The sequence below is a fragment of the Scaptodrosophila lebanonensis genome, unplaced genomic scaffold (assembly GCF_003285725.1).
Source record: "Scaptodrosophila lebanonensis strain 11010-0011.00,11010-0021.00 unplaced genomic scaffold, SlebRS2 tig00000098-arrow-pilon, whole genome shotgun sequence".
Lineage (NCBI taxonomy): Eukaryota > Metazoa > Arthropoda > Insecta > Diptera > Drosophilidae > Scaptodrosophila > Scaptodrosophila lebanonensis.
Genome location: NW_022060568.1, coordinates 2643406 through 2659376, shown reverse-complemented (window position 1 = coordinate 2659376; position 15971 = coordinate 2643406). Strand labels below are relative to the sequence as shown.

General features: G+C 40.4%; 3 protein-coding genes across 6 annotated transcripts; 1 reads left to right on the top strand and 2 right to left on the bottom strand.

Moving 5' to 3' along the window:
- The first annotated feature begins 74 nt into the window (after positions 1-74).
- Positions 75-3176, top strand: LOC115627842 (phosphatidylinositol 5-phosphate 4-kinase type-2 beta). Of its 2 annotated transcripts, XM_030523697.1 has the most exons (11): positions 75-216; positions 413-579; positions 642-739; positions 830-1079; positions 1146-1276; positions 1345-1513; positions 1774-1925; positions 2005-2007; positions 2582-2676; positions 2750-2814; positions 2876-3176. In XM_030523697.1, the coding sequence occupies exons 2-11, from the start codon at positions 442-444 to the stop codon at positions 2990-2992; spliced, it is 1218 nt and encodes a 405-aa protein (XP_030379557.1). In that variant the 5' UTR covers positions 75-216; positions 413-441; the 3' UTR covers positions 2993-3176. The 2 variants fall into 2 exon arrangements, with proteins under 2 accessions (XP_030379557.1, XP_030379558.1); XM_030523698.1 differs by lacking the exon at positions 2005-2007.
- LOC115627841 (LIM domain and actin-binding protein 1) lies at positions 3166-8703 on the bottom strand. Of its 3 annotated transcripts, XM_030523694.1 has the most exons (13): positions 8571-8680; positions 8403-8507; positions 7415-7442; positions 6208-6522; positions 5816-5908; positions 5538-5671; positions 5311-5474; positions 4561-5238; positions 4349-4497; positions 3733-4236; positions 3514-3659; positions 3348-3429; positions 3166-3270 (listed from the first exon to the last, which is right to left on the bottom strand). In XM_030523694.1, exons 3-13 carry the CDS (start codon positions 7427-7429, stop codon positions 3268-3270), a joined length of 2283 nt encoding a protein of 760 aa, XP_030379554.1. In that variant the 5' UTR covers positions 7430-7442; positions 8403-8507; positions 8571-8680; the 3' UTR covers positions 3166-3267. The 3 variants fall into 3 exon arrangements, with proteins under 3 accessions (XP_030379554.1, XP_030379553.1, XP_030379556.1); XM_030523693.1 differs by lacking the exon at positions 8403-8507 and having other exon boundaries at positions 8571-8703; XM_030523696.1 differs by lacking the exon at positions 8403-8507 and having other exon boundaries at positions 5858-5908; positions 8571-8703.
- A 608-nt stretch (positions 8704-9311) lies between these two features.
- On the bottom strand, positions 9312-15963 carry LOC115627769 (putative dual specificity tyrosine-phosphorylation-regulated kinase 3 homolog). Its single transcript, XM_030523567.1, has 6 exons — positions 15841-15963; positions 13235-15577; positions 12252-13150; positions 11532-12132; positions 11059-11469; positions 9312-11002 (listed from the first exon to the last, which is right to left on the bottom strand). Exons 2-6 carry the CDS (start codon positions 15399-15401, stop codon positions 10656-10658), a joined length of 4425 nt encoding a protein of 1474 aa, XP_030379427.1. The 5' UTR covers positions 15402-15577; positions 15841-15963; the 3' UTR covers positions 9312-10655.
- Positions 15964-15971: the final 8 nt, after the last annotated feature.

The following is a 15971-nucleotide window of genomic DNA, read 5'->3' as shown; positions in this document are numbered from 1 at the left end:
AACTTTTAGATCGAATAATGCGATTCCTGGGCTACCTTTTCTATGGTAGTTATCGTAATCGCGAAAATTGTGTATAGAATATCTGCGTGAAAAACTGCATTAGTGATTTTGGTTTTCATTGAATTGATAAATAATTTGATTAACAATTGGGCACAATCAAAATCAATGTTCCACATGAAAGGACTCACAATTAGTCTTAACTTTGCTTAACTTGATGTAAGTTCGATATGCAAAAGCATTTCATACTCACACGCACACACATACATATGCATATGCATATACATGCAGCAATACAATATGTATATGTATGGATATACATACTATACATGCATATGTACATACATACATACCATAAAATTTGTGAGTGCCCGTGCTAGAAGAACAATATTTAATTGTTGGCTTTTTCGAGCAGACGCAAACCAACATTAGCCAGCCAGAGACATGGATAAAAAGATCTCGTCCTCGTCGCAGCCGCGCATCTTGAAGAAAAAGCATTTCCGTGTTAAGCACCAAAAGGTGAAACTATTCCGAGCAAATGAGCCGATTCTAAGCGTCTTTATGTGGGGCATAAATCATACTGTATGTACCGGGGCAACCCCACCTGCACTAAAAGTGCCATTAATTTAGAGTAAATATTTCAGATAAACGAATTGAGTCATGTGAACATACCAGTGATGCTGCTCCCAGATGACTTCAGGGCCTATTCCAAAATAAAAGTCGATAATCATTTATTCAACAAGTAAGAACAATTGCGACATCTGCCCTGACACACCATCGTGCGTCGCCCATATACATATATAATTTAATTGCCTTATATATGCATTTACAGAGAAAATATGCCGTCACATTTCAAGGTGAAGGAGTACTGCCCCCTAGTATTTCGCAATTTGCGCGAGCGATTTGGTGTAGACGATGTTGATTATCGCGAGTCACTTACTCGGTCGCAGCCAGTTCGCATTGACTCGTCCGGCAAGTCTGGAGCACAATTTTACCAGAGCTATGACAAATTTTTCATCATCAAAAGCCTCACTTCGGAGGAAATCGAGCGCATGCATGCTTTTCTCAAGCATTACCATCCAGTAAATAATACAATCACAATATTTTGAAAAAACATAACAATTTAACAATCCGCCTTTTGTTTACAGTACGTTGTCGAGCGACACGGCAAGACTCTATTGCCGCAATACTTAGGCATGTACCGCATCACCGTGGAGAGCGTTCAGTATTACTTTGTCGTAATGAGAAACGTATTCAGCTCTCATTTGACCATTCACAAGTAAGTGGCTTGTAAATACTTGTAAATCGTTGTTCACTACTTTACTGAAAATTTCATAAATATTGCAGAAAATTCGATCTAAAGGGCAGCACTGTGGATCGTGAGGCCTCCGACAAGGAGCTAGAAAAACACTTGCCCACATACAAGGATAATGACTTTATTAAACAGAAAATAAAGTTGGAAATTGGGGAGGAACCCAAGAAGAAATTGTTGGACACTTTAAACAATGATGTTGATGTAAGCACCAGATCAAACAACAAACTGTGCAATCAGAGTTTTATAGTTGATAGCCAATATCTAAATTCGTCTAACCCGCCTACATTTAAATTCATACCCTATTCATCATATACAACTAAACTGTTGCATACAATTGTTGTAAAACTAGACTTTTTTTCCAAACTGTAGATACATTTTCGGTGCCTATGTAGTTATGGGTGTCCTGCTTTTTTTCAGCTGTAAACATATATCGGTTTATTAATTATATTTTTAACCAACAGCTCCTAACAAAGTTGCACATCATGGACTATTCTTTGTTGGTTGGCATACACGACTGTGTACGTGCCGAAGAAGAGGCTTTGCAAGGAGACAGTGCGCAAGCGACAGGACGCAGCGAAAATAGCGAGAGCGAGGAATGCGATAGTGGCGAACGGTAAGCGTAAATAATTTTAAGAACTACTTGTCAACTTTCCTTAATATGTTTATATACTGTTCCCATGGAATGGGTAAAGATGGTATGTAAATCTGTACTCCTTATATATGTATATGTATAATTCAGAGAATTTCAATAGAATTTTTACACTGATACCAATGAATTCGGCAATCGCATCTACTCATTGCAATGTTTCACAAATGCTCATCTATTTTTAAAATAATACATATCGATTATTTGAAAATGATAGCAATTTCATAAATATTGCAGTGAAAATATGATTGCGGCGTTTATTGCGACTTATTAAGTGGCGTTTGTGCAAAAACTCTAAAGAGCTTCGGCTTTATTTATTTATAAGTTATATCAATTCATGGCACTTTGTTAGCTTTAATCAAACATTCAATTAAATGATTAGGTTCAAAGTAATTTTTTATTTTGATAGAATCTGACTAATATTCTAGCATGTAATGCGCTATGGGTCACTTAATTCCTAAATTATGATAAGATTTGGCTCGAAGAAAAAGGATAGCATGATAAATACTTAGAGCGAGTGTGAGTGAGAGCGCGCTAGCAGATCAAAACCGTGCCTATATACTAAGCTAGTTTGTTAGAATTTCTTAAATGATGATTGCCAATAATATGTAAACTTTTCAAAGCTGGACGTACAACACTCCTCCGGACTCGCCTAGAGGTGCCCAGTATAAGGAAGTTGTTTATGAAGTCGACATATATGCCATTCCAAGTATCGAAGGTAAGAAATGCTCACTGGTTTAATTCTAAATTGTTTTACAACTTTATGCATTTGGTGTATGTATGTTTTGCAGAAAGACGCGAAATTTATTTCATAGCTATCATTGATGTTCTAACTCAGTATGGCGTCAAAAAGCAGGTAATTTCTATCCCTTATACAATAGTTGATGAGTCTAATCTCTTGATACGTTGATTTGTAGGCGGCAAAAGCAGCCAAGACCGTTAAATATGGTAGTAATGTTGATGGAATATCAACATGTGATCCTGAACAATATGCCAAACGATTCCTGGAATTTATGGATAAAGCTATAGAATAAGATATCAAATTGTATTTGCCACATTAAAAATGAATCATGTATACATATAAAATATTGTCCCAGTGGCGTTTGCGTTGCTCCATGCTGGTCATCGAGCCCAGAACCCCTCAACACTACCTTGGACGCAGTGGTGTTAGTGCGGTGGGCTCTCGCCCTACAAGACTATTAAAATCTAAAGGATAAATTATTTATTTTATTTATTTGGTGGCACATTGACCCAATGCAGTGGGACGTCGTCTAACCAATATTGACGAGATGCTTCTACAGCGAATAATTCACTATTAAAAATTTAAAAACAAAAACAAAAAAAAAACCAATTACAAATGCTTCAATTAATAACTATGGGTTTGCTTACGACAAATCGATTAACTTGATACCGAGGACCACTGGGCGATTTCCTCTCAAAGTTCTTCATATTCTCAAACCGCTCGCGAATGCTGTGTCCGATAATAACAGAAATAAACATTATTGTGAAAGGTCAATGTCAAATGCCAATTAAAACATTTGATATAGAGACTTACGTTTTTGTACTTTCAATTGTTGAGTCATCGGAGACCTGCTGAGAATAAATGTCCACATGGCCCTCATTCAGTTCGCGTTGAATTTCGTTCGCTTGCCATTTTTCGAACTTGGCACGCAGCTTTTTGGCACGGGCTGCATTTTGGGCCTATGAGGATATAATAATAATAATAGTTTCTACTAAGTACTTCTCTCTCTCTTTCGTAGACCTTGTAGCATACCTCTTTAAGGGCCTCGTCATTGGCACTTAATTTTGCAAACTCCTGCGGTTCGTCCTCATTGGCACTTTCGTCCTCACTGTTGCTCTCCTCGCTCTCGTCGTCCTCGCTATTTTGGTTGTCGTAATAGCGACGTCTATCCTCTGGTGGTGGAGTGAAGCACTTAAGTGGCTTGGGTCCATTTGATTCATTGCTCCCTTTGAACTTTTTCTGCTCCATTTCCCGAAATTTGTTAAGCATGGTTGAGGTGGTTTGTGTTTTTTGCAGAACATTATCGTTGAACGTTGATTTTTCTGGCTCGTCAGAGTCCGAATCCGATGTTGGCATCTTGACAACCCCCTCTCGAGGCGGTGTCATGCGAAATTTGCGCTTCTCGCCCTCATTAGGCCGATAGGTCTCAAAGAATTTAAATTTCTCACTTATCTCCGATGTTGCTATTTTTACATCTTCGGGCTTCTCGTCATATTTCACAACATCGACATTGTTTTGGTCATTGCCGTTGGCGGTCTAACGGGGAAGACAACACACATAATAAAGATAACAATAATAATTGGCATTCTAATTAAAAATACACACACATTGTAATAAACAGTCTACATATGTGGTGCTTGCTACTCACATCTCGTTCAACTTGGCTGTTGCTCTTCCTCAGCAGGCCCGATCGATTTTTCTTCAATTCATTTTGTGCATCCAATGTGGCTGCCTCTCCATTAGCCTCCGCATTGGCATCGAGTTCCATGAAGATGCTGCGAGACCTCTTGCTGATAGCTGCGGGGGGAGAAGTCAATGAATTAGCTTAAATCTCTATTGTTTTCTCTAATGCCAATATACCCGACTCAAACACATCAGCATCTTCGGACAAATTGGAGCTGCCGCCTTTCTCATTGAACATCTCGCCCTTCTCGAAGCGCTCCTTTATGGAACGAGCGGCTGCCCCAATTTCAACTTCGGGCTTCTTGCCAACCGAAGTGATGGACTGCTCCGAATCGGCGACGGCCTGTTGATACATTTCCTTAAATTTGGCCTGCTTTCCCATAAATAGCCGCGAGCGAATGTTCTGAATTTCCTGCTTGCGCTCCTCCCGCCTCTCCTCCTTCGACTGCACGTGTCCTGTTTCGAATCTGGTTTTGATGTCGTTCATCGCATCTCCCAGTCCAACGGGTCGCTCCTTCTGGGTACGTCTCTTCGAACGCACCAGATCTGCATCTTCCACATTATCGTCAACGTTCTCAATATCAGAATCGCTATTCTCACTGCCCGACCCCGATTCATCTGGATTCTGATTCTCCGCTGTTTCCGATTTCATATCAATGCTGCTATTGAGTCCATGCTGCTGCAATTTGGCCACCTTGGAGAGAATCGAGGTGCTCCTCTTGACCACTGTGTTCTGTCGTTGGAGCTGTTGCTCCTCTTCCTCTCTCCTTTTACCAGCACCCTCGAACACTTGAAATCTTGAGCGTACGTTTAGCTGTTGCAGTTCCTCAAGACCCAGATCTGGCTTATCGGATGCTAGAAATGAAACGTTTCATCTCATTCGTAGATTATATTTGCGGTTAGAATTTCGATAATGTGATAACAAACCTCGTACTACATCCGGAGGCAACTCGACGGGCTGACTTTCTCGTATAATGAGCTCAGCCTTTCGAGGTTTGGGGTCCACATCCTCCACCACCTTCGGCGCAAACAGTAGTTTGAAATGAGCGGTACAGTAGAGGGTACCCTCGTGAATTTGATAGTTGTCGAATCTGAAAACATTGGAACATCGGTAATTGTATAGGTCCATGAGGACAGAAACTAATCGGACTTACTTCAGCTGTTTCGAACACTCGTGACAACGGAAACAGGTCTTGTGATAGATTCCCTTTTCAGCCTTGACTTCCTCCATTTTGTATACGGCTTTATTACACAACCGGCAGCTGGTCTGTTGCTCATCTTGCGGATTCTACACGAATTCAAAGGTGGAACAATCAAATAAATAACACATAACATTGAATGGAATGATCGTGTCTTTGGTTTTTGGGATATTAATGGGCTACGTTTGGTAGACGTGATGTTGAATGTTTTGGTTAAATAATGATTTGCTTACACTGAAGATTTCTTGGGCTTTACCCGAGTCGCTTGAACGTACATGGATTAGATTGCGTTTCTGGAGGGCGTCAAACTTATTGAAACTGGTTTTCTGTAAGTACATAGCTTTAGATTAATATTGTATGTAAAAGGTAAGATAAGGTGGAGCCAAAATTCTATTAATACCATTCCCATATGACCAGAAACAAATTCAAAATCATTTTAAATTCAATTATGTGAAAAGTGTAAGCCCGAATTCCCATATCGGGAAAGAAAGACAGATAGACAGAAAGAAAAATAGATAGATTAACAATAAAGAACATTGTTTTAGTTTCATACAAATTTTGTAAAAAAAAAAAGGATATATTTGAATTTATCTAAATTATGATTGATTGCCACAGAAGTACTTACCACAGAGATGTTTTGATTGTCGTATTCACATTTTTTCGATTTCTTCGATTTCACCTTTTTCCTAGCCTGAGCATCCTCTCCGGTCGGTGTAGGAGGAGTTGGGGGGGTCGTTGCCGCTGTTGCATCTACAGTATCCATACCTAATTCCTGGGCATTGGTGCTACTAATGGTCTCTGATTTCGACTCTTTCGAGGACAATTTTTCTAAACTCTGTTTTGTCTTTGTTGTTTTCAAAGACTTCTTCACCGTTTTCGTTGATGTTGTTGTGGACATCGTCATCAAATGCTCCTCCTCGGCATTAATAACACTCTTATACTATTGGTAATTGAAAAATCCATTCGGACGAACACACACATTAATGCCCACTCTATTTATATTGTATATAAATATATCTATATATACTATGTATATTTATTGACCAGCATCATGAAGTGCAATACATTAATAATCTGCTCGTTACTCAGTTTTTCTGTTTCTGTTTTTCTACCTGTGCCCCCATGTTTTATTTTTGGCAAAGTTCGACAAAATAAACCGACGGAAAATCAGAAACCGATGATAAGTTAATACCAAAATAGAATGAAATAACAATAATGATGTTTTATTATGCCGCTAAATGAACTTCAGGTTTTCATTCAAAATACGGCATTTCAGTGTTTCGGAAGCAGGATTGAACGATATTATTCATCTTATATGTATAGTTAAGCATTATTAGAGAATGAGGTGAAGAAACTTCTTCGGGGACTTTGGTAACAAAACCGACGATAAGTTAATATCAAAATATAATGATAGAACAATAATGATGTTTTATTATGCCGCTAAATGAATGTCAGATTTTCATTCAGAATAAAGCACTTCAATATTTAGAAATCAGCGTTGAACGAGTTAAGTCCTACTATATAGTCTAGCACAAATGGAGAATGAGGTCAAGAAACTAGCTTGGGGACTTTTTTTTAGGCTCTTCGGCAACATAAACCGAACGAATATAAAAACCGATGATAAGTTGGTACCAAAATAGAATGATATAACAATAATGATGTTTTATTATGCCGCTAACTAAATTTCATGTTTTCAAAACAAAAACGAAAAAACATTCGAATAACTCCTATTACTTGTACTAGTATATGGTTTTTCATTAATGCAGAATGAGGTCAAGAAACTTGCTGGGGTAGTTCTTTGGGTTTCTTTGTTCTTTCTGGATGTTACTCACCTTTTTGCTTTCCATTTCGTCACTCAGCCTGCCGGAGAGAAAATGGGAAAGTGTGTGTTCTTTTTTATCTGCTTACTTAAGGTTGTTACACTTGTTTCTCTTCTTTTTCACACTCGCTATTGCAGATGTATGTATGTATGTAGATGCAGATACAAATACAGCTTTAGATACGGATGCAAAGTTGCAATGGCTGAGTAATTGAATTTGGCTTTGGGGGGCGTGGGCAGTGGGCCGTGGGCCGTGGGGCGCCTCCTCCTCTGGCTGGTATGTGGTATGTTTATTTATGGCAGCTTTGTTCACCTGGCCCATACACATTTGCATCCACACGCGATCTCATGTGTGTGTAAGAGAGTGTGTGGCACATATGCATGCTGAACTCGGACATGCCACATACCTAGGTGGTATGTACATACATACATAAATATGCAGGAATATGTAGGTGTAGGTATGCCTATTTGGCCCACACAACGCACACACCTATCCCAACCACAACCACAACCACATCCCCTACCCCCAACCCTGCATGTAAGTGTCCGTCAGGCGTGCTGTCTCTCCGTCGGTCCGCCTGTCCATTCGCTAGTTGCAATCGAGAAATTCTGTTCTATTTTCGTACTAATATTAACTTGGGCCACATTTTTCTGTGTGCGTTTTTATCCGTTTGGGTGAGTGTATTACGACTGTTTTCTTTTCAATTTCATTTTTATTTTCCTTCCTTTGCTTTTGCTTTGTTTTTTAAGGCCCGTTGCGTATAAATTTGCGTCTCTGTGTATGTGTGTGAGCCGACTCATCAAATGAGGTACAAAAAATATACGGTTTTCTCTGCCGTTTCGGAAAACTTACAAACGCCTACCCCAAAAGTCAAGCCAAACTAAGGAATCTCAACCAAAACAAATGTACATACTCGTTCGTACATAGAGTTTTTAATACCAACTATATACATAGGTATAGTATGTGCACTATATACATACATACATATGTATGTACGTACGCTTAAAAAATGTTTCGAAATTCCACAGATTTTCGTTTTTAGGCCATGCAACTTTTACCAGTATGTGTGAATAGTTTTGAACGCGAAACAATTTTTTTGGTAAAACTTCAACACCACAACAAATTAATTTAGTTATGATATTTGCATATGTGTGTATGTATTTCAAACCTTTTTGATTGGTGCGGCGTTTCGCAGTTAAATACTTTTTGAAAAATTGAAACTCAAATACGTTGCGCTCCCGTTTCGGCCGAATCGACTGCCCAGAACCGAACCTAAGAAACCACTGTAGTCCCTCCCGATTGACGCAGACGGTTCGTGTACGATCCGCAATTAGATGCAACATGCGTACGAATTCTCGGCCATTTTTATTTGGAAGATACACACAGTGTTGAAAAGCTATCAAAAACTTTTTCAGAGCTTTTCTGCATAGTCTCCTTTGGCTGGCGGCGACGGCATTTCAACATTTCGGCCATGCAATCGTTATGCGATCCACCTGTAATTTCGGTTCTTCCGTTTCTTTTTAGGGCGACAGGGAGAGCAGGGGAGTGGTTGGATGGGAACAAAAACAACTTCTAGTCGAATTTTGCACAGTATCGACCTAAAATCTAGAGCTTTTCCTCTTTCGGAAATTCATTTCATATGTGGAACAAAAACTTATAATAATAATAATATACATATGTGTGTGTATAACGTTACTCAGTATATTCCCGTCTACGAAGAATCCTTTAGTAACAATTGCCGATAATTGATCATTAACACTTTATTTAACTGTTGAAATGACTAATTATGCATTATTTTCTTTTATATATATATATATGTATGTATAAGTACGTCCTTAAATAAAACTTAAAATATTTACAACTGAAATATAAAGGAACCAAATACACAGAAAAGTTGAACACTAAAATATTTATGTATCTATATGTATGTACGTAACTGTACTCATCATTTTTATTGTATGCATGTATGTATGTATGTATGTACGTCTGTGTATACATACTCGTTCAATCTAATGCGGACTAAACGCATTCGAGTTACTGAATATTTTTTAAGTCAATATTCTTTCTTTTATGTATACAATTTAATTCATCTTCGTTAATACTTGAACTTTAACTGAATTTATTTGTTGTTTAATAATAAATAAATTGTAAATTTTTGTTTCTTTTTAATGTGGCGGCTTGTGGTTTATTCGTTCCGACCTATATAACGATTACTTTGATTTTATACTTTTGTTTTTAATGCAACTGTCAACCCATCTGGGGGGAGGAAGGGCTGTCAACCACATACATGTGTGCATGTATGTATATGAACTATATTGCATGTACATATGTATTTATGTATGTATGTGAAAGTTTGATGTGCAGAGGGTCTGAGCTGACTCTAATCCGAGTTCTGAGTAATGCTTAATTCGATGTTCTGTTCTGCTTTCAGTTAACCATACACTTCTAAAGATAATCATGTATCTTTTTTCTAAAAAAAATAAAATATGAATATAAACAGCCGTGTTGCCCAATAAAAAAGAAACTACAAATAATTAAATATATGTATAGACAGTATTGGGCGTCAGGATTGGCAGAAAAAAGCAGGAGCGCGGGTTTAATGGCAGCACGCCTCAAAAATGCATTAAATGGAACGAAAAGCTATAGAAATGTATAGGAATAGATGATGAAGTGCGATTAAAGGGGTTTGCAATTAGGCTAATCTCTCTATATGGTTGTATTCTCTACTATTTATGTTTTCTTTTGCTATAAAGCCAATGGATGCGAAGGTGGTAGTGGTGGTGATGGAGGTGAAGTTGGAGTTGGTGGTGTTTGAATATTTTATCGTATATGCTTTACGCTAATTTTTGTTTTCTTTCTTTTCTCTTCTTTTTTTGAAAACCTGCCATACTATCCCATTGAAATGAATACAAATGCGTTGCATTCTTTACTTTTAAATGTCTAAATTTCGTATGTCTGCAGTTCATACAGACTTGAGATCTTTTCCGCGTGTGAGCCTATGCGTGTAGTTATGTATGTATGCGCATGTATGTGTGTGTGCGTGTTCGTATGAGTGTGTGTGATACTATAGAGCTTGGAACTGCGAAAAATACGCCATACACACGGACCAGGGGGACCAATGCAAATGTAAATTCCTCTTAAGTCTATCACTTGTATGGCAGTGTGTTTTAAAATGGATTGTGTAACAACGTAGGGAGTGCTGCCGAAATCCTTTAAAAGCTCAGATGCGTAGCAGAACATTGCCGAAAGTTTGCTACATATCCTTGGATGGGGCATTCAACTTGTGTAAGGTACTGGTACTACTAATGGGTTTGTCAATCGAAAATGTTTTAAAGCAATCAAGTAACGGCGGTGTGTGAGATGAGGACCCTGCATGATTGTTTGCGTCTAGGTCGCGATCCGTGGCATGTATTATGGTGGCAGCAGGTGCAGCAGAGCCTGCAGCTGTTGCTAAAATGGGTGTGGTCGAAGCAGCGTATAAAGAGAATGCAAGGGGCTTTGTGCTGGGGTCCGTCATGTGCGATAGAGATTGTGCCGATAGTGTTGCTAGATTTGTGGCGCCTTTTAACGAGTTGTTAATGTTGCCGGCTGCGGTTCTACCTGAAAACATACCCATCAATATATAATTGGACTCACAAGCAATTAATGCTAATTACGTTCGGTTGTTCCATTGGATCCCACGTGCGTCCAGTATGACAAAGATGAAGGAAATCTAGAGGATCCCACGGCAACGCCCATATTACTAGAGGCGCTTATAATGGGTCCACTTGATGTGGTACAGTCAGTAGTTGAGTGCCCGGGCATCAAAGGCATCCCATCCGTTGTGGTTGGGCATTTGACCATCGCTTTGCTGAAGCTTTCAGAGAGCATATCGGCCGCTGAGGTGACGGCCACAGCTGCATTGGTAGCTGATGCTTCAGTGCTGGAAATGCTAGTGCTACGTTTGAATTCACTGTCGGTAATGCCACCGTGATTGACACGTCCACTACAATTGCTGTTCTCCCTTTCCATGATCGACGAGGCAGCCGACGAGGTCGCCGCTTCATTTGCACAATTCGGATTAATACCTAGCAATGGAACAAATGAGTCAGTAACATGGAATTATCAATCCCTCTGATGGTCGGATTACCTGTTACGGGTGATTGATCACCGCTCACGCTGCCGCCGCCAATGCTGCTTGGTCCCCCAGTGCTGCTCGGGGGCCGGGGCAAGCGACGACGCAGCCAAGGATGTTTTAAGGCTTCAGCGGGCGTTAATCGCTTATCTGCGTCCCACTCCAGACAGCCGCGAATGAAGTTGAGAAATAGCGGATCTTTGCAACCATCCAGAGCCTTGGATAGACTTTTCGAGCATGGAGGACCACGTGGCTTGCCGCGGCGCGACTGTCCACCGATGAGAACGACCATGCCATCAGATGTTGTGCGCACTGTGCAATAGCGAGGATAACCCTTGGGGCTGAAAAACGTTTTCGCACGCTTCGAATTGGCTAACAAAGTTTTACTGGGCATGCCAAGCACTTCGATAATACAGGCTAGCTGATCGCTTTCGTTTTCTCCAGGGAACAGAGCATGGCCCGAAAGAAGCTCAGCCAGAATACATCCCAAAGACCACATATCAATGGCTCGGCCATATTTAGCGCCCAATATTACCTCGGGCGCTCGATAAAATCTCGACTGTATGTACGTGTAAACGCGTTGACTTTCAAAGCACGACGAGCCAAAGTCAATGACCTTAAAATAAATGAAAATAATTTAGCCAATAGGAGGTGGAACATTTGGTATTATTTTCGGCATTTTCTTTTCTCATGCATTCTCACAACTATTTTAAATATCAGAGTTCAGCTGCTTACCTTAATGCCGGATCGTCCCTGCTGTTTCAATAGTACGTTTTCCGGCTTCATATCACAATGAATAATCTCATTTTTGTACAGCGCATCCAAGCACTGAAGCAACGAGTGAGCAAATTTACGCACCAACTGCAAACTGAAGCCCTTGAATCCGTTTTTCTTGATCAGTTCGTAAAGGTTGATGCTCAGGAGCTCGAATGTGATGCATGTGTGATTGCGAAAGGTGAAGTAGTCATACATGTGTATAATGTTCATGGTGTTGTATTTATCGTGACGGCGCAGATGATGCAAAATCCGTATCTCCTCCTGGGCCTGTCGATGGAAGCGTTTTTCATTGCGTACAATTTTTAAGGCGACGTGCTCGTGGGTTTTATGATCGTACGCCTTGATTACCTGCCCGAAGCTACCTTTACCAATAATCTTTAACATTTCGTAGCGATACGCGACATGATCGTGCGGTATATGAATGTAAGCACCTTGCTCATTGTCGTAGTCAGAGTTGTTTGGTCCATAGATGCCCGGACGTTTCTTGGCATTGGCCCCAATAAAGTAAATTTGCGGATAGGCAAGTATTTCAGTGCGCTCGTATGGTGTTAGTTTGTGCATATAAAGGATCATAACTTGCTGTGGTGATACGACAAGGGCCTTGGGCTTTTCCTGTAGTGCGCTCTTTTGCTGACCAGACATTATGATTTGCTCATGAAATGAGTACAGATCACTAGCTTTTACTGAATGTTGTTTGACCAGTGCCAGAGACTCAGCTCCAGATCCTGCAGCAGCACTGCCTGCTGAGCTCAATGACGATTCTTTAGGTGGTAGTGGCACCGGAACTACAACTGATGGATTTTTAACAATTTCTGTTTTCGATGTGGCCGTTGAGTTAACATTTTGTAGAGAGACAGCTAAAATAAGAATCATACACATCAGACACGTAAATAGAAGTTAGTTACTTTCGCGTTTGTTTTTGGAATTTATGTAATCCTTACCTTGAATGGACCTCGAGACCGCACATCCATCTGTACTTGATGCGTGATCTAAGCTTTTGCTGTCTCCAATGTAGCTAGAAAACTCCTGCGATGGCGGCTGAGTTTGTGAATGCAGTTTCCTATGGGCTGATGACACATCCGGGAACATGGCCGAGCTAAAGCTGCTACTATAATAAGTATCTCCCATACCTCCTACACAGCTTTGATGAGTCAAATTATTGGGATTTATGTGAACACTGTCTATTTGGGGCATTGTTGGTGATGGCTGTTTGCCAATTTGCATATCGATCGATGTGGCATCCAAGTCGCCGGTAAATGTACTGGCATCCCTAATCGATGTACCTGGCAAACGTATATGATTACTGTTCTGTTGTGTGCCAACCATTACTCTGAAAATGTTGTTATTAAACTGGATCACAGTTGAGCTATTGCAGGGTTTGCCACCGTTATTATTATTGAGAGCTGTTGCCGATAAGTTTGGTTTGTAGGTATCTTTTATGCCACTATTATTATTATATTGCACTGGTGAAACTGAAACCGATGACAAGACAGATGCTGCTGTTGCTGCGCCTGTTTCTTTGCCGCCCTCGGGAATACCAACAGCTGGTGAATTTTTGGGTAATATGAAGGAGGATGCATTGGATGAGAGGCCCGGTTGAGCAAAATTGTTTAATGGTTCGGCGTTATATGACATGGGCATCACTAGATTTGGGGGACCGGTCGCCACAGAGCTCGGCGTTTCTTGTTTCTTGTCCGCACCTGCTTCTTGAAATTCGTACAGCTCTAGATGTGAGATAAATTCGCCAATTGTGCTTGACCTATAGGATGATGATGCATCTTCTAGGACCTCTACCGCTGTCCCATAACGCTCGCTGTATATAGAGGCGTTCGAGCCAACAGATAAACTACTTTGCAGCTCGTTTTGCCGTTCGAGTCGTCCTCTAGGCTTTGTTTCAAATCGGCTGTTGCTTTCCACCTCAATGGACGAATTCTCGCTTTCGCTTTTATTTGTAATGTTTAGCTCGGGCTCTGGTTCATCGTTATAAAATGTCTGAGCGGCAATGACTGAATCGCTGTCTTCGGCATTTGTTAAGTTCAATGAATGTGGCAATGATTTCTGCTTTTTGTACCTTAAGTCTGAGACACAATTTTCGCTGCTTAACGACAATGATTTCGATGCATGAATTACTTGCTGGGGTGCTTCCGCTTTTTGTTTAACAACAGCATCAATTAGGACAGGTGTAGTCGTTAAACAAAACAACGGGCATTGTTCGACTGGCCTATTTAATTGGAGAGGCCAGTAATGACGTCTTCTCTCCGACCAAAGGCAATTCTTTATTGAGCGAGACTTAATCTGATTATCAAGTGAGCGAGCATTGCTCTTTAATGGTGAATTCCGTCTAAATGAATATTCACGATCATCGCTTACAGAGCTTTTAACTAGTGTACGGGATTTCTCATTACTCGGGTTTGTGCATCTATTTGACTCTGTGCTTTGTTTCGAATTATGGTCCCAATAGACGCTATCAAACTTTAAATTTGCTGGATTATTCGCAGTGGATTGTGGAGCCCCTTCGATGTCATTTACTATGAAGTCATAAATGAAATCACTTGGCGGTGGTGTGCCTCTTCGTATACCACCTAATTTGTACTTTTGTGTATGATTTAGGTTCTGTTGATGGTGAAATAGTCCATAATGACTGGATGTGATTTGCTGGTTGCGGCTAAAGCGTCCTGACAGCAGTGTTCCTGCTCGCTGCCTGCTCTCTGTGCTAAATATGGACTGGCCTTCGTTGCGGGTAGTTTCAAATGTACCGTCATAGACTGTTGATGGCTCCTGCGGGCTGGGTAAGCTTTTGGGCAGAGCTTTGGATGTGGAAGGAACAGTTTCGGCAATTGGTTTTGATTTTGTGTAGGTTAGTGGACACTCCTTGGTAGCTTCCGTGATTATCTGTATTTGTTGTCCTGTACTGCCATTTAGTTTGTTGTACAGACGGCGCCCGCACAGACCACTCAATATATTAAAGCTCAGAAAATTGGTGAGTGAATTCTGGCGCTCGGTAGTTCCTTCCACAAGCTGAGGCCCGCTGGGAAAATGACACTCCTCTAGGCTTTTACTCCTCCGCTTTGCATCTAATCTGTCTGAGCTTTGATCTTGATTCCTCATCCAACAACAAATTGCTTCAGAGGACAGTCCTTTTGCTATCGCTCATTGGTTGCATGAGAAGCGCACGGCGAACCTGAACGCTTCCGAATCGTTAAGTTTCACACATACATTTCAAAATCTTTGCACAGACCACATACCACGCTCGTTGCTGTCGCATTCGCTGCTAGTGTTGTTTTCTAAAATAAAAGAATAACATCACGATCACGACATAAATTGCAATTGCTTTGAAAAAAATTTGAAGTACTCTCAAGCCCTTAAAATAGTATTGCAGTCAAGTCAAAATAGGATTATGTTATGTATATGTAACCCGTTCATATGTACACCTCGTCTTCGTGTGTACATATGTATGTACAACTTGCTTAGACACACACTAACAACTATAATATACAGGTCGAAAGCAATTTGCAAGTGGAACATTTAATAAAAAACCGTAACATACACAAATCGATCACGGCGAGCACCATTATGGGTATTACGAATTTGTTACTAAGTCGAGTTTTGCAGCGAAATAATGCCTTCAGTCTACATATATGCTTCTTTCGGATTTACAGCCCTGTGTCACTTTTTTGG

What these genes read in the sequence shown, in the direction of transcription:
- LOC115627769 (XM_030523567.1), bottom strand. Translation starts at nt 15,401, where the DNA reads ATGAGGAATCAAGATCAAAGCTCAGACAGATTAGATGCAAAGCGGAGG. An exon ending in TGATCAATCACCCGTAACAG is followed by an intron (nt 11,470 to 11,531) that starts GTAATCCGACCA and finishes TTCCATTGCTAG; the next exon opens with GTATTAATCCGAATTGTGCA. An exon ending in ATCCAATGGAACAACCGAAC is followed by an intron (nt 11,003 to 11,058) that starts GTAATTAGCATT and finishes GTATGTTTTCAG; the next exon opens with GTAGAACCGCAGCCGGCAAC.
- LOC115627842 (XM_030523697.1), top strand. Translation starts at nt 442, where the DNA reads ATGGATAAAAAGATCTCGTCCTCGTCGCAGCCGCGCATCTTGAAGAAA. An exon ending in TGTGGGGCATAAATCATACT is followed by an intron (nt 580 to 641) that starts GTATGTACCGGG and finishes TAAATATTTCAG; the next exon opens with ATAAACGAATTGAGTCATGT. An exon ending in CTTTAAACAATGATGTTGAT is followed by an intron (nt 1,514 to 1,773) that starts GTAAGCACCAGA and finishes TTTAACCAACAG; the next exon opens with CTCCTAACAAAGTTGCACAT.
- LOC115627841 (XM_030523693.1), bottom strand. An exon ending in GAGTGTTCGAAACAGCTGAA is followed by an intron (nt 5,475 to 5,537) that starts GTAAGTCCGATT and finishes CAATGTTTTCAG; the next exon opens with ATTCGACAACTATCAAATTC. An exon ending in TGCTGATGTGTTTGAGTCGG is followed by an intron (nt 4,498 to 4,560) that starts GTATATTGGCAT and finishes CTCCCCCCGCAG; the next exon opens with CTATCAGCAAGAGGTCTCGC.